Source organism: Mesoplodon mirus, assembly GCF_964341445.2.
Source record: "Mesoplodon mirus genome assembly, chromosome: 13".
NCBI lineage: Eukaryota > Metazoa > Chordata > Mammalia > Artiodactyla > Ziphiidae > Mesoplodon > Mesoplodon mirus.
Window position 1 is genome coordinate 16,649,446 of NC_138989.1, and position 19,630 is coordinate 16,669,075.

Consider the following 19,630-nt stretch of genomic DNA (forward strand, 5'->3'; position numbering starts at 1 on the left):
GCAGGGGCCCGTGGTCTGCACTTGTGCAAGCCCCTAGGCCTGCTGGCTGGAGCTGTCACGAAGCAGTGCCTCTTAGGAAATGCTTGTTGACTAATATCAGCCTCATACCTCTTGTATTGACAGGGTTTTAGAACATTCGTGATCCATCCAATTAGCTGCTTTTCATACTACTCATAACCACTCATTCCCCCAATCATGCGCTGACTTCCACCAAAGTAACTGACTATATAAAGATGTGCCTTATGTGCAAATGGGAGGGGCTTGAGGACAGGGAAGATAAGAATTGGGACTCTGTATAGGTGTACTGGGCCCAGAATAAGTATCAGTATTTCTTGGGACAGGTGATTAAAAAAAAAAAAAAACTTTCCCTATAACTAGTATCTTGGATTCATACACTAGAAGAAGATGGCTGGTGGCAGTCTTCTCTAGAATCCATAATCAGGAATAATTCTTTGTGGGGCAGCTGAGACTGCAGCTCTGGGAAGCCTACTGCCAGGTTCGCTATCTCTGCTCACACCTTCGAGGAAATGACAGCGCTGACTCGGCCGTCTCCACGGACTCCTCAATGGACGAGTCTTCAGAAACGTCGTCTGCCAAGGATGTACCAGCAGGCAGCTTGCGCACTGCTCTCAGCGAACTCAAGAGACTGATACAGAGCATTGTGGATGGCATGGAGCCCACGGTAAGAGGCCAAGCTGAGAGCTCCTTGCTCCACAGAACCTGGCCGGTGGGAGGTTGAAACCAAATGCAGAGGGTGAGGTTAACCCTAGAACTGGAACCTTATAATGTCTGCAAGAATTTCTTCTGAGCCCTCATCTGAGAGCACTGAACACTGGGGAGCAGGCAGAGGGCCCGATGCCGGGGATGGAAGACTCCAGAGTCCCTTCCTGCAGGCACAGGATGCAGAGGAGGCCTCCCTCCATGTGGTTACGTGCAGGCCTTGGGGACCTCGAGTGCGAGGGCTTTCCTGGGAGGCTTTGACTGTAGAAATTTGCATCCCGGTAAAAACTGCAAGTTACTTTTCTGTAGCCCCTTGGTCCTGGAGGTGGAGTTAGCTGTGAACAGGCAAACTTAAAAGATCTGAAGCTTCTCTGCTCGAAGGCTAGAAGTGAGCACAGAAAGTTGGGACGATCAACAACAAGGGCCTTTTAGAATTCCAGACGTGGCTCCTCTTGTGGAGGAGAGGAACATTCCCACAGGCTTCCCAGGCACACGGGCATTTCTTCCAGCTTCATGTCAGATTTCTGCCAGACTTACTCTCCATTCACCACCCCAGCTCTCGGGTTGTTGTTTTTCTCCAGGTTTCCTCCTCCTACAGAATGGTTGCATCTCTCTACCCATATGAGGTGAAATAAGGTGAAAGGGTGGTTGTCCTTACCTGAACATGCTGTGTTGATTTGTGGAACGTACTGTAGTGTGGAGGCCGAGTCAGTGTGGGAAGGGAGCTGTCAGAGTGAGGTGTGCTGTTGGCTTCACGCAATTTCCCTTCCCCGAAACCTGAAGCAAAATAAATGTCTAGTTGTTGTTTGCACGTTGAAATTGAGCAAGAGAATCTCTCTCCTCTAACCCTCTATTTCTTCCCTCTTCTGCCTCTCTTTTTTCCCTCTCTCCCCCTCTCCTCCTCATCCCCCCACTATCTTGTGTTTCTCCAAACCGAACCATCTCTCTGCTCCCCTCCCCATTGCTCCCCTTTCCTCTTTCTCTCTCCCTTTTGCATCTCTCCCACTAACCATCTCTCCACTCCCCTCCACTCTCACCACCTCTCTGGTTGGCCGGCTCGCTCTCTTCTGCTGTCAGAGCTCCCGGAGAATTGATGATGACTCCTTAGAAGAACAAATAAGGCAGACCAGTGAGGATTCGAGAGCCCTAAGGGAACTCATGGAGGGAGAGAGGGGTAAACTGAGGCAAAGCCTAGAAGAGCTGCAGCGGCTCCACAGTCAGGTGAGCACCCCCATCCTCAGCCCAGCACAGGATATGCACGTGTCCCCAGCTCCCTCAGGACCCTTGTGAGTTTCCCTCACCCACGTCTCATTGAGAAGCAGTTCTCCTCTGACAGATCCTCAGGGGCGGCGACCTAAAGTTGAGGTGAACTGGGTGTCTTCAAGAAAAGAAGCCTGGGACTTCCCTGGTGGTCCAGTGGTTAAGACTCCGCACTTCCATTGCAGGGGGCCCGGGTTCGATCCCTGGTCAGGGAACTAAGATCCCACATGCTGCGTGGCCACGAAGAAGACAGTCCTCTGGTTTAGGCCAAAGTGAAATTGTCAGGGATAAGAATAGCTTGACCCTCCATTTCCTCCAGCGACACACTGCCCTCTACAGAGCCCAAATAATTGGGTGGATTCTGGCAGTTTAAAGTGCCATAGCTCCCAGGACGCTTATGGATGGTTTTCCAGCAGCTTCTGAGCAGGGAAGTTTGCAAACCGAGGAACGATTGATCTTTGCAGGCCTGTTCTCCCTTTGTAAGTACCGTCACCTCTGCCAGCCTGTTTTTCAGCTTTAGAGGCACTTACTGCTGCTCTCAGTGTTCCTCTCCTGTTTGATCATGATCTCATCTCTTAAGAACACTGGAGAAGGACATCTATATTCTGATCTGAAAAGTTTTAAAGGGCTTAGGAGCAGCCCCACCCAAAAAGGAGCTTCTAAAATCTATCCTAGGAGATAAATAAGCGCTCTTCCCTTTGACTGGGGTCACATGTGGAGGTTCTGCCCCACTTGTGGGGGACACCAGACAGGTACCATTTGAAACCTTGCCCCCTTCTTTCCTTGTCCAAAGCTAGTCATCCCTTCCTGCTACAGGAAGAGGTTGCTGAGAGATGGAATTTAAGCCTGGCTTTCACTTCAGTCAGTATTTCTTAAATTTAAAGGAACTTACAGAAATAAACTCCTGCCTTTTTGGGGTTGTACCCATTAGACTTTCTAGTATTATTCTCTTGGAAGATATTGCACCCCCAGCCATTACTTCTCTCTTCTTCTTGTGAGTGACCAGATAAGGACAGGAAGATGCTCCTGAAAGCTGTATTTTGTTCCTGGCCAACCCCTGGGAAGTAGGGTTGGGCAGCCAAAGACATTCTTGTGCCTAAAACCTAAGATCCTCAGGTTGTCGTTCGTTTGGCTGGGGCGGGGTGGGGGAGTGTCAGACCTTCCAAACTCAAAGAATAAAATGCAAGAGAAAGCAGATATAAAAGTTCTTTGGATTAATAAAAGTCGCTTTGTTGCTTCTCTGAATTAGAAAACTAGAAACCCAAGAGGGCATTATTTGGTTCAGAAACATTAGCAAGGTGGAGGTTGCTGAGAGTCTGCTATGGAACTATTTAGGAGGCCATCTCTACCAGGGAATTTTCCTTAAAAGTTCAACTGATAACTGGTTTAGGTCAATTCCTGTGGATTCCCTTTCAAAAAAACCTCATCAAGCAGATGGTTACGCTTGGTCCCAAATAGGATATAGCATTGGGCCTCTGCCAGGGGTCATCTCTTCCTTAGTCAAAGCTGCAGACCTCCCAGGGCAGTGGATGGGATGCGAGTTGAGCTGCCAGGACAGTGGACATGGCGGACATCACGGCGGGCAGAGGTGCCTAGTGCGGTTAGCTCCGCGCAAGCCTGTGCCGCCCTGGACCTCGAGAGGCGCTGGGTGGAGGTGACAAGGCCCCTGCCCTCCAGGGCCTCTCTCTATCATGAGGGGAGTAGGCCAATTTTGTACCCTTTGGGGAGCAGGGCCCAGACAAGTGGCGTGTGACCGAGGTTCCAGCAAAAACGGATCCTAGACTGTGGTCTGACCTCGCCCATGATCCAGCCTGCACTCCCACTGCTTTCTTTTCTCTCCTGGAAACTAGGCCAGAGGTAAAAGGTATGGGGCCTGGAAGGTGAAGTGCCTGCAGTACCCCACCCCCTCAGAGGCCTACCCAAATTTTAAAATAAAAGAGAGCCGAGGTTTAATTTAATTGATAATTACTTGTTTGAGGCAGAAACCCATAGCCAGACCTGAAGACTTGCCTCCTGCCCTCGTGATGGCCGTGGAGAGCTCCCTGCCCACCCACTCAGCCTTTTCTCCCCCATCCCTGCAGCTCTCCAGTGAGCACTGCGCGTGGGGTCTGGAGCTGCTGCCGGGAGCCAGGGAGGACCTGCAGAGCAATATGAAAAGTAGTTATTCTTGGCTCCTTGCCAATTCCCAGGCCAGTAAGCCAGGTCATGGGAGGTACAGTAAGAAACACAGTCCCCAACCCGGTCATTTGGCTCCTTTATGCTTGACTGAAGCACATGCCAGTTACTGCAGGGACATGGAAACTCTGGGGAGTGTGTGCTGGGAGCAGTTGAGGCCCTTACTAATGAGATCTCGGTGACCCCTCCTCTAAAATCTCAGCAGGTTCTCTCTCCTCCATCCTCCTAGCCACTGTCCCATTTCAGACCTTCATTCTTTCACACCCTGCCTTTGGTGCTCACTTCCCAGCTGATTGCCTTACCCCAGCCCAGTCACCCTCCATATGATATGGATCCATCTTTCTGAAGCACAGCTTGAACACGGGACACCGCTTGCACGTTCTAGATTGACTTCCCATCATCGAGTAATGGGAAGCCTCCAGCCCTCTTGGCACCACGGTCTGGCTGCATCCAGCCATCCACCCTCCATTCCTGTTGTTTCCATCTCACCTCCTTAGCTTTAGCAGAATTGAATGTAGGCTACAGACGGGCGTGGCACAGGCTGCCCTGTGTTCCCACATCTGGGTCTCTTCTCCCGCTCCCTCTACCTGGAAGACTCTCCCCCATCACCTGCACATACAGCCCTACTCACCCTTCAGGTTCCTGATCAGGTCTCACTTCCTCCTCAGAACTCTCTTGCTTCCCTTCCTCAGGGAGCCCCCTGGCCCTGCTTTGTCATGGTTACCCTCACTCCCATCTCACCCTCCCAGTCCAGCCTTAGACCCCCCGCAAGAACAAGCTCAAGGTCTGATGTACTTTTGTCTTCTCCTAAAGCGTCTAGTGCAGCACCTTTCTTAGAGCAGGCATGCAAATGATTGTCAGCCCTGGATATATGACTTCAGGATGTTTCCTTTGATGCTATTCAATCTCGAGGACACCCACCTTAATGGGGAAAAGTGGATTTAGGGGTGGCTGTAACGTAAGTCAGCAGATAAAGAAGCCCAGTGGGTCCTCATGACAGCTGTCAGCTGGAAGGTCTATGGGGGGGGAGGAGGGGGAGGCACTTACACCCTGAGCGGGGCCCTTGATGTTATTTATTTTGTTTGATCCTCACAACAACTTGATGGTGGGGAATAGTTCTTTTTTTTTTTTCTTTTTTTTGCGGTACGCGGGCCTCTCACTGTTGTGGCCTCTTCTGTTGCGGAGCACAGGCTCCGGACGCGCAGGCTCAGCGGCCATGCCTCACGGGCCTAGCCACTCCGTGGCATGTGGGATCTTCCCGGACCGGGGCACGAACCTGCGTCCCCTGCATCGGCAGGCGGACTCTCAACCACTGCGCCACCAGGGAAGCCCGGAATAGTTCTTTTTCTTCCTGCTTTTTATGGAATTTATGTGCAGCTCAGAGAGGATAAGTCCTTTGTTACTCCTAAGCTGGCAGTCTCTACCTTGATCAGGTTTTCCAGGCCAAAGCAAAAAGTTCTTGTGGAGTTTTGTCTGGAGCATATTAAATGTTTGCATTTCCTGCCTAGCATGTAGTTCTATCTGTCACTCACTCAGCTGGCAGAACACCTGGCTGGCCCACAGCTGGCCTGAGGCCACGTCAGGGCTCATTTGGTCTGAGGAGGGCTGGCTGTTTCTTCCAGGTGCTTTCTGGGTCTTGAGGTCTGGCCTACCAGGCTGTGGAACCTGCTAAGAATAGGGTGAGGCTGGGCTTCTCACCTGTTGCCTCATCTGCCTCAAGGCTCATTGCACCTGCATGCCCTGGCCTGTGCAGTTGCCCAGCCCGTTCTTCCCTAAGGCTTCTCACCCTGCTCACTGGAGCTGTCCCTACCATGAAAGCACAGAGCACCAGGTCCTGACCTTCCCTACCACGCACCTGAGAGTACAACATCCATTGCCCATAGCGACAACAGATTGTCCTGTATACCTCTTTGTTATTGGGTGTCCTCTGATTTGCTCCTCAGTGGCTGCTACCCCAGGAGCTGGCAACTGTGTTGCCTCAGCTTGGGGGGTCCAAAGTACCTCCAGGGAAACTTGCTCTTCAGCCTTAGTCCTGGGGCCTTTGCTCAGCTTCATTGTCTAAAGATGATTAGACCTGGGCCTTGAAGAGCAGAGGAGTGTACAGAAGGTGATGTCTGTCCCCTCGTGGGAGGGACAGACCTGTATGTATGGATCTTCCCTTGGAAAGATGTAAAAGTATGTGTAATATTTAATAAGAGGGCAGGGTCAGGCATCCTGACTCTAGTCTGATCCTATCAACTGAGAAGAAGGGCTCCCCGCCTTCCGTTCATTCAACAGATACTTATTGAAGCTCTACCAGGCAGGGTTTCTGGTCGCAGACAACTGAAACTCGCTTTGCTTAACTTAAGCAGAAAGAGAATATATTGGAATTAAATCTGAAATCTTACAGAATCAACAGGAAGGCTGGAGAACTGAGCTCCAAAACAGGAAGCCATGGGGAGTGGGGCAACAAATCCATTTGTCCATGTACTAATTTCCCACTGGCCGATGGCTTTGCTGTACCCTCAAGAGCTGCAGCCCCAAGTGGGGGGCCCAGGTACCTAGGAAAGGATGTCTCTTCTTTTGGCTCCCTTAGTGGGAGGGCATTCTCTGCCTCCTACCAAGGTCCATGCAGCCAGAAATGCCCCAGATAGGAAGGGATTTTGGATGCTGACTAGCCCCAAAATGACAACTGTCTACTGCACAAGCATTTGGGATTAAGCATTGTATGCACTTAGGCTCTGAGACACACAGATAGATAGGACACACTTCTCACATGGCAGAGCTCAAGGTATTCAAGGGGTTACTCTGTACAGTGGGTGGGTTAAGCTGTGGTCACTGAGGGAGCCCCTAGGAGGGGCACCTCACCACCAAAGGTTGACTGCCAGTGAATGGGCTCTGGTGCCATTCACTGAGGCATGGACGACAGAAAAGGTAACAGGCTTGAAGTGAAAGGTGATGACATAATTTTTCTGTCTAAATTCCATGTAGCTTTGACCTGGGGAGCTGAAGGAAGAAGGTGGAAGAGCCAGGCTGCGTCAAGTGCTGTCACAGAAATGGGAGCCAGGTTCCAGGCTTTGGGACCAGCCAGGGCCCTGTGAAACACAGGGCAGTGTTCCATGTTGAGTGGAAGATGGCTAGAAACAAAACTGGAGTCCCTACCCCCAAAAATGTGTTTCAGTGCCCTGATGCGTGTGTGGCCTTCACTCATTAGGTCCCTGAGAGTGCCTTGAAATGAAGGAGGTGCTGTGCTCTGTACTACCGGGATCTGGCCCCAGGGCTGCAGTCCAGGGCTGAGCTCTTCCCTGGCCACTGAGCTCCAGCCTAGCATGAGGCCTCCTCTCTCCTGGAGCAGGGGACAGCAGGAAGTCACCAGCCTGCCCTGCACATAGGCCCTGAGCCTGCCTGGGCCTTGTTCTTTCCTCCCTCTTGAAGGGAAACACCCCAGGCTGGCAGCAGTGGTGTCATCACGTTTATCCCCTTCGTCTCTCATTAGGTGACACTGCTGAGTGTGGAGATGACTGCGTTGAAGGAGGAGAGAGACCGACTCAGAATGACATCTGAGGACAAGGAACCAAAGGAGCAGCTTCAGAAGGCCATCAGGGACCGGGATGAGGCCATCGCAAAGTGAGTGGGCACCACTTGTTTAACTGAAAGTAACATGAGTATGTGCTCAGTTTTAAAAGTTAAATCATACAGAAGAATACAAAACTGAAAGTGAGAGTTTCCCCACTACCCGCCCTCACTCCCAATCCCATTCTTCTTCAGACACTACTGTTAAAAGTCAGGTATGCATTTTTTGCAGCTTTTTTTACCTATGCATATACAGGTGTACAATATAGTTTTTGCAGATTTCTTTAAAAACATCAGTGAGATGTTGCTCCACATGTCTTGTTTTTTTGTTTCCACTTATATCTTAGCTTTCCAATATCATTATATACCTTAACTTTTTAATTTTTAGGTTAGTTTTTTGTTTGTTTTTGTTTGTTTTATTTATCATTATAGACATCTTCAAGCATACACAGAAGTGAAAAACATAAGATGAATACCGACCTATGTACCTCTGAGTTTCAACACTAACCACCATATGGCCAGTGTTGTTTCATCTATAGCCACCCACTTCTTCCACCTCCCCTCTGGACCACGTTAAGGCAGATCACAAGACATCATGTCATCTCATCCATAAACACTTAAACATAAACACTTTCACATAAATCTCTATCAGAAAAAGATTCTTTTTGTAAAACACACACCAGAATTATCACATGTAAAAAAGCTTAAAACAATTTCTTAATATCATCTAGTATCCAGTGTTCAAATTTCCCCAGTTGTCCCATAAATGTCTTTTTTAAAAATATTTATTTATTTGGCTGTGCCAGGTCTTAGTTGTGGCACTAGGGATCTTCGTTGCCATGTGCGGGATCTTCAGTTGCGGCATGTGGGATCTTTAGTTGCAGCATGTGGGATCTAGTTCCCTGACTAGGGATCGAATCCAGGCCCCCTGCATTGGGAATGTGGAGTCTTAGCCACTGGACCACCAGGGAAGTCCCATAAATGTCTTTTTATAATGGATAAGTATCAGACTCCAAAGTCCACATACTCTGTTTACTTGTTATGTCCCAAAAGTCTGTAACACTTCCCCTTCCATCTTTTTTTTTTCCAATTTGCATTTATTGAAGAAACTGAATCTTTTATCTCATAGTTTTTCTGCATTCTAAGTTCGATTGCATCCCCAGAGTGTCATTTAACATTTTTCTCTGTCCTTTATATTTGTAGTAAACTGGGTCATTTTTTTTTTTTTTTTTTTTTTTTTTTTTGCGGTACGCGGGCCTCTCACTGTTGTGGCCTCTCCCATTGCGGAGCACAGGCTCCGGACGCGCAGGCCCAGCGGCCATGGCTCACGGGCCCAGCCGCTCCGCGGCATATGGGATCCTCCCAGACCGGGGCACGAACCCGTATCCCCTGCATCGGCAGGCGGACTCCCAACCACTGCGCCACCAGGGAGGCCCTGGGTCATTTTTTTTAACATTGTAATTTCACTGTTTCTTTTTGCTTTTAATTATTTATTTTTGGCTGTGGTGGGTCTTCGTTGCTGCACGTGGGCTTTCTCTAGTTGCGGCGAGCAGGGGCTGCTCTTTGTTGCAGTGCACAGGCTTCTCATTGCAGTGGCTTCTCTTGTTGCAGAGCACAGGCTCTAGGCGCGTGGGCTTCAGTAGTTGTGGCACGCGGGCTCAGTAGTTGTGGCTCTCGAGATCTAGAGTGCAGACTCAGTAGTTGCAGCGCACAGGCTTAGTTGCTCCACGGCATATGGGATCTTCCCAGACCAGGGCTCGAACCCATGTCCCCTGCATTGGCAGGTGGATTCTTAACCACTGCGCCACCAGGGAAGTCCCTAGGTCATTTTTAAATAATGTTTTGGGCTTTCTCTGGCAGAGAAGAAATGCATAAATGCATTCTTTTACATTCAGAACATGTGGCGGTACATAGGCAAAAAACATTTACATATTCCCCACTCCCCTGAAAATTATTTGTCACACACCCAATCTGCCGTATACGCTGAGTGTGAGGAGGTAAAAGGTACTAAAAATGCACCTGCTTTGGGGGCTTTACAACACATTAATAACAACATTTGTGCATCACTTTACTACTTACAAAACATTTCATCCTTTCATCATCCCAGCCACAGCAAGAAGTAATACTTTTTAATCCCACTTTTACAGATGAGGAAGTTCCCCCGGGATCACAGCCAGTGCTGATCACTGGCCTCCACCTCAGGTCTCTGACTCCTGTTCCACATCCTTTCCCCTTACCTCAAGGGTGCTTGTCAGGAAGCTAAAATGAGGTTATTTAAAACAATTTGTAAATAGATATTATTTGCCTTTTTAAAAGGTAATATGACACATTTTTTTTTTTTTTTTTTTTTTTTTGCGATATGCGGGCCTCTCACTGTTGTGGCCTCTCCCGTTGCGGAGCACAGGCTCCAGACGCGCAGGCCCAGCGGCCATGGCTCACGGGCCCAGCCGCTCCGCGGCATGTGGGATCTTCCCGGACGGGGGCACGAACCCGTGTCCCCTGCATCGGCAGGCGGACTCTCAACCACTGCGCCACCAGGGAAGCCCGACACATTTTAATTTCTGACTTTAAAATTCACACCTTCCCACTTTTCACTTCCATATACAATTGTCCCCTCCCCTCCCTTCTGTTCTCTTTAATCGTTTCCATCATCTCCGTTTCATAGTTTTACCTTTGGGTCCCCTTGTCTATCTGATCAGAATCTCATATCAGGTTGTCTTTCAATTCCCAGTTCATTTTGGAATTATCCTTAGTGAGGCTCACAAACCTGTGTTATCTTTGCCATTCCTGGTGGATTTAGTTACTGAGTACCTGAATAGCAGTGTGATATTTTGGAGTGAGACCGTACTTTTATGAATAACAAAGGGTGAGGTTGTGCCAAACAAGTAGGGAATAAAATGGTAAAATTAGGGTACTAATTGTAGAAGCCCAATGGGAATAAGAAGCAAAATAAGTTAGAAGTAGAGTCTAGTTGGTCACCTCTCAGCTAGACAAGCAGAGGAGAGCTGACCATCAAGCTCTGACCATACTCTGTCATCAGCATGGGAGGTGGGAGATACAGCCAGAGAAAGTTCCAGGATGCAGGAGAGCAGAAGAAACAGTTGTCCAGTTCCCTCTGTTAAAATAAGTGCACCTAGGTCTGACACCTGGGTGACAGAGGAAATCACCAAATCTACCTTGAAATGCATGTCCTTTCCTGCTGCCAAAGGAGGCCCAGTTAACCTCCTGGGGTCTGACTGAGCAGATCTGCACACTCTCCTCCCTGAGTAGGGAGAATTCTGGAGTGAAGCCCCTGTCCTTCCTGGACCCTGTAAAACAGGGCTGGCCTTAGGGAGGGTGTTGGATCACTCCAGGATAGTTCTTTTTCTGTCCCTTAGAAATGAAATTCTGGGTATACAGAAATTCAGACAAGAGACCTAAGGAATCATTCAATGTGGGGGAATCACACATTTGTATAGGACCATTAAGAATTTTACAAGATCCTTTCAGGTACATCATCTCCGATCCTGGCTGCACTTTAGCATCCTCTGGGGAAGTCTCCCCCTGACAGAGCCCTCTCCAGAACAATTCAATCTGAATCTCTGAGTTTGGGGCAACTTCTTAAAAGCTTCCCCTTACGCCCACCCCGTTATTCTAATGTGCAGACGGGGTGAGAACCCCCCAAGAAAAATAACTTCCCTCTCTTCACTGGACAGCAACAACCTTAAGGTGTTCCTTATCTTATACAATAGATGAGTTTCAGCTAAGTTAAGTAACAATTTTACCTCCTTGCAGGTGAAAGGTCCTCAGTGAAAAAAATCCAGGGCTAGCAGTCTGCCTTACAAAAAGAAAAAGGAGTCAGTTGCTAGTGGTTTCATTTAAATAAGGAATTCATCTAGCCCTTTGAAATATTCCTTTTTAAAACTGATTTAGGGGGCCTCCCTGGTGGCGCAGTGGTTGAGAGTCCGCCTGCCGATGCAGGGGATACGGGTTCGTGCCCCGGTCTGGGAGGATCCCATATGCCGCGGAGCGGCTGGGCCCGTGAGCCATGGCCTCTGGGCCTGCGCGTCCGGAGCCTGTGCTCCGCAGCGGGAGAGGCCACAACAGTGAGAGGCCCGCGTACCGCAAAAAGAAAAAAAAAAAAAAAACTGATTTAGGGACTTCCCTGGTGGTCCAGTGGGTAAGACTCCGTGCTCCCAGTGCAGGGGGCCCGGGTTGGATCCCTGGTCATGGGAACTAGATCCTGCATGCATGCTGCAACTAAGAGCCTGCATGACGCAACTGGGATCCGGTGCAGCCAAAATAAATAAAGTATTTAAAAGAAAAAAAAAAGACACATTAAAAAAAAAAAGTAGGAAATGCCTCTGAAAGAAAAATGTTTTTTTTTTTTTTTTTTTTAATTTATTTATTTATTTTTGCTGCGTTGGCTCTTCGTTTCTGTGCGAGGGCTTTCTCCAGTTGTGGCAAGTGGGGGCCACTCTTCATCGCGGTGCGCGGGCCTCTCACTATCGCGACCTCTCCCGTTGCGGAGCACAGGGTCCAGACGCGCAGGCTCAGTAGCTGTGGCTCACGGGCCTAGCCGCTCCACGGCATGTGGGATCCTCCCAGACCAGGGCTCGAACCCGTGTCCCCTGCATTAGCAGGCAGATTTTCAACCACTGCGCCACCAGGGAAGCCCCCGAAAAATGTTTTTTTAAAAAACATTATTGACCAGGGACTTCTGCAGCATTGCTTTCCTTGTCTGGGGTTTCCCATGAACGAGAAGCACCAAGATTCCCTAGTGAGCAAACGTTCCAGAGGGTGCAGTCCAAGGCTGTGACACCTAGGTCCGCAAGGTGGGCCCAGCTCGGGGGGGGCTCTCAGGAAGGAAGGGGACCCCTCGGTGCCTGGCGGGCCGCAGCTGCTGCTGGACCTCTGCCCCTCCGCCAGCAGCATTACTCAGCACATTCTGGGGTCTACAGGCTGTTCGTGGCGACACCTGCCGGGAGACGCCTGTAAGCTCAAGAGGCTGCCCTGCCGCGGGGCGCTAGGGGTTTGCGTTGACGTTCCAGGACCGCAGGGTTGGCCAGCCGGGCGTCCATGACAACCCGCGCCTTGCAAGGATTTCCGCGGTTTGCGGCCAGCCAATGGCAGCGGGCGTGACGGGAGCAGCGTGCGGCATTTGAGATACCGGAGCTGATTGGACAGGCTCATTTGAGATGCCGGAGCTGATTGGACAGGCTCGGCTCCTGTCCCCGCAGCTGCAGTGCGGGTGGGCGGTCCTGGTGTGAGAGGTCTGGAGCGGCTTCTCTAGGAAGGTTGGGCGGGGAGCCGTTCTGGGACCTTGGAGTGTCGGGGGAAGTGACCTATTGCTCGGTGGACTTGAGGCCAGAGAGGAAGTGCTGGTCGCGCGGTGGCCCGAGCGGGTTACCCCAACTGCTCTGCCTTCCGGCCGTGCTTAGCTTTGATGTGAGCTGGGCAGCTTCTGCGGTGGGTCCTGTCAAGGCCATGCACATTAGTCGCTGGCCCTGTGCGACTTGAAGTTTTGTTGGTTTTGCCCTTTTGAATGTGAAAGTTAACGGTTGATGGGCTTCCCTGGTGGTACAGTGGTTAAGAATCCACCTGCCAATGCAGGGGCCACAGGTTCGAGCCCTGGTCTGGGAAGATCCCACATCGCAGAGCAACTAAGCCCATGCGCCACAACTACTGAGCCTGCGCTCTAGAGCCCACGAACCACAACTACTGAGCCCGTTCACCTAGAGCCTGTGCTCTGCAACAAGAGAAGCCACCGCAATGCGAAGTTTGCGCTCCACAACGAAGAGTAGCCCCCACTCGCTGCAACTAGAGAAGGCCCGCGCACAGCAACAAAGACCCAACGCAGCCAAATAAATAAATAAATTTATTTTTTTTAAAAAGTAACGGTTGATGAAGATAAGGGCTAAATAATGCTCATTTTGGCAGCTGGGCAACCAGTGCCACCTAGCAGAAGCTGCCCAGCTAGTCTCTTGCATTTTTTATTCCCATTCCCCGGCTCCCCAAAAATTGTCCTTTGTGTTGAACAACCATGATTTAGGAATGTTGGGGAAGGTGAACAAAATAATATGTAAAACATATGAAAATGTGAAAATACAAAATGCAAAAGTGTGGGAGCAATTACCCATCAATGATCCTCATCCAGAGATAACCAAGTAGACATTTTTGTGTATGACCTTCAAATACACACAAGCAATTTTTCTTTTACAATGCTTGTGTCGTATGTGACCTTGTTTCTTGTTTTTTTTCTCCGCTCAGCATATATCAGGAGTATTGCCCCACTGTCAGTAAATATTCAATGTCGTGGTTGTTACTGGTGATAGTATTCCATCATATAATTTACCCTAACTGTTGGCTACAACAATTAGCTAAGCTGTGATGATCACCACTGTGTGGCTGCCTTTGCACACACCCTTAAAGGGGGGATTGTTAGTGAAAAGGAGAGCACTAGGAGGTTAAGTCCAACTTGCAAGGGGACTGGCCTTTTGGGGGAAAAATTAGCAGTTCCTTAGTGCTGTGAGGCCTTTGATCTCTGGGTTCCAGTCCTGATTTAAGTGTCATTCTTTTTTAATCACTTCTTGTTTGAGATGGGATGACAGATTATTCCTTCACCTACAGGTTGGTTATGAAAATTGAGGAAATGTATATGAAAGCAAGATGCAAAACTTTCCAACTCTCCACAAGTAACATCATAGTTACTGTTACAGTTACTGTTTGTTGTGAGTTTGGGGTCAGAGGCTGTTTCCTCATCCTGAGGACTCCAGGTGCCCCAGGCAAAGAACCTGATGCCTCTGGCACAACGTGTCCACGCTCACCCTGGCTTTTCTGTTTTCAGGAAGAACGCTGTGGAGCTGGAACTGGCCAAGTGCAAGATGGACATGATGTCTCTGAACAGCCAGCTACTGGATGCCATTCAGCAGAAACTGAACCTCTCACAGCAGCTTGAGGCTTGGCAGGTAAGGGAGAGTCTCTGAACCCAGGCTGAGTGTAAGAATGAGAGCTTGTTACTGGAGGGTCCCATGCGTGTGGGGTGAGCAGTAATCCCAGTCTTAACCTGATGAAATTCAGGGCTCATGGTTCCCCAGTCCCTGGGGAAGAACGCCTAAAGGAAGATGCTCTCTAGAGCAAGGAACCCCAGGCTGTGCCGGCCTCTAGGCTTGGAACAGGGGCCTCCTTCAGCTAGTCGTCATGGCTTTGTTTAAATTAGCCAGAAAGAAATGGCCGTTAACATGGAGGGCCCAGGAAGCCCTATATGACTGACTGAAAATTCACAACTGGATGTTTGTAGTTCAGCCATCCTTGGGTTACCAGCAGCTGATGCTCTTCCCTTTCTCAAAGGCCAGCTTCCTTTTTTCCAAAGAGCACCATCCTGGCACAGGTCTGGGGAAAATGAGTCAGTGTGTCCATCTCTAGGACCACAGTTGTCAGAGTCCACTCAGCCAACGTGGCTGCCCACTGGGCCAGGGCCATACTTGCTTTTTGTTAATGAGGTTAGGGTAGTACAATTTCAGAACGTGGTGTAACCATTCTTGTTTCTCCCCAAGAAATCCTAACCAGATAGATGAAAAGTCCCCTGCGGCTTTCCCAGGCAAGCCCCACATGGAGGGCAGGTTAAAAGTCACTGTTCCTCCAGGGCCCTGCCGGGCAGGCTGCAGGTGCACCGGCTTCCCCCCTAGAGAGCTGCTCCCTGGCTCCCTGCCTCCCTGCCTCCTGCCCCAAAGCCAGCTGCTGTTTCCTGGCTCACCCACCCTGTTCTTCTCTCTTTTCTCTTGGCTACAGTTTGCTTCCTCAGGGCTTTTTACTATCTGGCTCCTTTGGTTTCTGATCTAGTGGCCTTTCTCAGTTCCCGTATCAACAGCTTTAGTTGTACACCCCTCCTGCCTTTGAGGTGAGATTGAGCCCTCATCCCCCCACCCTCTTCCCTGCCACCATCGCAGTCCTGCCCCTGCCGCCTCCCTTGTGGTCCACCGTGTTGTGTGTCGGTGCCAGCGTCATCTCCGTACAGCGTGCCATGCCATCGATCGAGCCCCGGCCTCCCTCCTCCTTCCACTGTCACATCCGGTGAGCGCGGCAGCAGGTGGCCCAATACTGACAGGCTGACCCGTCTGACCCTGATTTCTTGGTTCCACCTCCTCATAATTATGGGTTGTTTTATAGAAGTAACGGCCGGCATGGAATTATGAGCAGCTCATGTGTGTGTGTATGAAGTTTTGAACTGATATATTTCACGGAATTATCTTGATACAAATCTTAAAGTATAAAAAAAATGCAGGGGGCTTCCCTGGTGGTGCAGTGGTTGAGAGTCCGCCTGCCGATGCAGGGGACGCGGGTTCGTGCTCTGGTCTGGGAGGATCCCTCGTGCCGCGGAGCGGCTGGGCCCGTGGGCCATGGCCGCTGAGCCTGCGCATCCGGAGCCTGTGCTCCGCAACGGGAGAGGCCACAGCAGTGAGAGGCCCGCGTACCGCAAAAAAAAAAAGGAAAAAAATGCAGTTGGCAATGTACCAGAAAACACCTAACAGCAAAGATTTTTATGGAACACTTCCCAAGTACAGGGCACTGTGCTGAGGATTTGACACGGGGACCTTCAAAGTAGGGACTATATCTCATTTTTGTGAGGAGGAGGAGGAGAGGTGTAGGTAGGAAGTTAAATATGAAGAAGGGAGGGGAGGAAGGCAGGAGAGCAGGACGTGAGCAAGGGGTCCACACCCGCCGCCACCTGGTGACCTGGTCAGGAAAGTACCTTTGTTTCACACTGAAACTTGCAAAGACATTTGAGTGACTGGTGAGAGCTTAGGTGAGTGTGTAGGAGTGGTGGACAAGCTGGTCAAGCTGGGAGAGGGGCCCAGCCAGCCCACTTCCTGTGCTCACCAAGTGAGCAGCTGCTCTGGGCTGCTGAGGTCATCTGCCCCGACCTCAGGAAACACCCAGCCCGAAAGCAGGCCTCACAGTCCTGTGCACGAACAGACACGAGCAGCTGATTCACTCCAGCATTCGGCCCAAGGCTCGGTCTTTTCACCAGGACATCCCAGAGCCCATTGGGTTTAGAGTGAAGGAATCAGGCAGATGCTTGTGTTTCCAGCTGATGTTACTAGACAGGGCTGCTTTTGATTCTAAACCAATAGTTTTCATAGTGTGTTAGTGGCGGAACGCCTTTATCAAATGGAATCTTGCACAGACTCAGAATCTAGCAAGTAGAATGGAGAGTGGAGCTGCTCAGTCTGTTAGCCACTCCATGGCATAAAAGCTGATGTTCTGTAAGGTGAAGTCAGGGAGAAGGGGGCGTTTTCTGTGCAACTTTAACACACCGGAGGGGAAAGGTGCTACCCCATTGAGGAAGCCAAGGTAGTGGGCATAAGTTGGAGCAAGACAAGCCACGAAGATGGTGATGCCCCCTGGCCTCTGCCAGTGGGGCCCAGGCGCGTGGTTGGTGGTCAGCGAGGACGGCACCAGGGAGCCTGTGACCTCACACGTGGGCCTGCCAGGGGTACATGGGCATCAGCAGTTCAGGCTGGTAGTAGTTTGAAGGGGATGAAGGGGAGGAAAAGCCCCCTGAGGCCAGGATGTTAGGCTGGAGAGCTGGCAAGCTGAGGCCGCCCCAGGGTTTGGTGGGGGGTGGGTACCAAGTGAGAGGTGCCCACCCAGACCCAAAGGGACACAGGAAGCAGGACAGAGAGGGCCGGTCACAGGCAAGGCTGAGCACTGGTGTGGGCTGGCAGGCTGGGTGGAGAGGCAAACAGGCAAGTATCAGCGGCGGCCATCCTCTGGGCCCATAGAGACACACCTGGTCTGTGGGGTCAGCCGAGGGAGTAATACTAGTGAGAAGCCAGCCCAAGCCCTGAGGAGGCCGGAGGTGCCGCGTGGCTACTGTTGTGTCCCCACACTGCGTCCACACTTGCTGCTTGCTTGGTCGCGTCGGGGCAACCGTGGCTGCAGCCGCTCACTCATCTCATCCCTCATCCTCATCTCTCGTGCTTCCTACATTTGCCACCTCCCTGCCCACCCCCAGCGCTGGGTCAGAGCTGCTCAGCCCGCTCCGCTCTGCCCTCTGCAGGATGACATGCACAGGGTCATTGACCGACAGCTGATGGACACGCACCTGAAGGAACAGAGGCGGCCTGCTGCTGCCCTCTCCAGGGCCCACGGCTCGGGGCGTGGCAATGAGCCCAGCACCGCTGAAGGCAAACGGCTCTTCTCATTCTTCAGGAAAATTTAAACTGGGAGGAGTCAGGCCAGCAAGGATGGGTGCACTGGAGACGACTGAAAAGGGGACGTGGGCTGGGGCCCAGCGCACCATGTGTACACGCCAGACCCCACCCCCGGGCCAGGCTCAGCGGCCGCACTGCCCACCCGCACAGGGGCCAAGTCGTCCAGGAGGGCCCACTCGGCCTCTGAAGGCTGCTCTCAACAGAGGGACAGGCAGGAGCCTTGTCCCCACTGCCTGGCCACACCCAGCCTGGGCTTCCCTGGGATCCGCTGCTGTTGAGCAGGGCTCAGGCTGCCTCCAGAGTGGCCCCTTGGTTGGGCTCTGCTGCTCAGACCTGATGGATCACAGCCCACCCCGCCTACCCCTCAGTGACTCCCGTGCCCAGCCCCAAGCACCGTTGCCCTTCTGCTTTGGAATACGGGGAACAGAAGAAATGGAGGCCCTTTCTGCATGCCTCAGGAGGCCCTGGCTGCCCCCAGCTGGTCTGAGCCACGGGGCCTAGTCGTGCAGGGCACCAGGCCCCAGCCTGAACCCCACCCTCCAGCAACCCCTGGCCCAGGGAGGAAGCGGCCCCTCACCTGCGTGCATGCACCTCTGCTGGAGCACCTATGGGCCAGGAGCCCCAGCCTGCGGGGCCTGACGGCTGGGGCTACTCTCGCACTCGGCCACAGCGGGCCCTGCGGGGCTTGGCTGAGGCCACCCCGAGCCTAAGAGGAAGAAGGGCCTGCCCCAGCCCCCGCCACTGCTGCCCGCCCTCCCTCACCCCCTCCAGTGCAGGCCTTCCTCAACGGGGCCCTCTGCAGGCTTAGCCCTCAGCCCTCTCCCCTTCCTGGCGCCAGGGCTGAGAGGGGTCTGCTCCTCCCACAGGCCCCTGGCACCTCTTACCTATACAAGTTCTTGGCTCGGCCAAGCAAGTCCAGGCCACAGAATGGCTCCGGAGGGGTCTGTGGTCAGCCACTCCACCTCAAGGGCCGTGTTGGCACCACGGGGTAGACGCCTCCAGATGCTGCCCACCAGGCCCACAGAAGGACCAACCCGGCGACCTGACTCCTGATCCTTCCTCAGCGACCACTTCACCTTCTCTGCTGAGGCCCCAACTCAGAGGCGCCCGGACTGAGCCAGCCCGCAAGCCGCTTTACAAAGGCTCGTCTCCCTCCCTTACACGGGAAAAGCACAGCAGGGATGAGTGGAAAGAATGTACCTATAGATATGTACATACCACAGTGCTGTAATTTTGTATGTAGCAATCATGTAAATACATGTATGGATTTTATAATATACATATTATATATGAATCTATAAAGGCATATTTTTAGAAAAACAGCGCACCACTGCTTCTTTTGAAAATAGTCTCAAGAATAAAATGAATTTCTACAGAGCTTCCCGCCTCAGTCACTGGGTACCTAAAGGGGGGTGTTTGGGCAGAATGCAGCTTTACGTTTTCGAACTGCTGGCTGGCTGGCTGGCTGTGAAAAGGCAGTGATAGTGAGTCACCCATGCACCTGGGAGGTCACCTCATGCGTTGGTGCAAAATCAGTGGATTCAGCCAGGAAAAGGCACCTCCACTGGAGAGTGGAGGCAGCCCATCAGTGACGGCTGTTTTGCGAGCAGTGACCCAAGGCACCGTGTCTACACCCACCCTGGCCCTGGGCTCCCTGCCAGCGCCACAGCTGCCCAGCTACAGGCAGGCCCTGCCAGCACCGCTTACCAAGCCGTGAGCAGATCCAA

The 19,630-nt window shown here is 51.6% G+C and overlaps 1 protein-coding gene across 3 annotated transcripts in view; it reads left to right on the forward strand.

The window, feature by feature from the left end:
- BICDL1 (BICD family like cargo adaptor 1) overlaps positions 1–19,287 on the forward strand; it is a 104,735-nt gene extending 85,448 nt beyond the window's left edge. For 2 of the 3 annotated variants that reach the window (XM_082641392.1, XM_082641394.1), the window contains 4 exons: positions 464–682; positions 7,631–7,761; positions 14,534–14,654; positions 17,750–19,287. In XM_082641392.1, the coding sequence (XP_082497518.1) occupies positions 464–682; positions 7,631–7,761; positions 14,534–14,654; positions 17,750–17,911 (633 nt within the window). In that variant the 3' untranslated portion in view covers positions 17,912–19,287. Of the gene's footprint in view, positions 1–463; positions 683–7,630; positions 7,762–14,533; positions 14,655–15,242; positions 15,288–17,749 lie in introns of those variants that run through there. The other variant, XM_082641393.1, reaches the window with a different exon arrangement.
- The last annotated feature ends 343 nt before the right edge of the window (positions 19,288–19,630 follow it).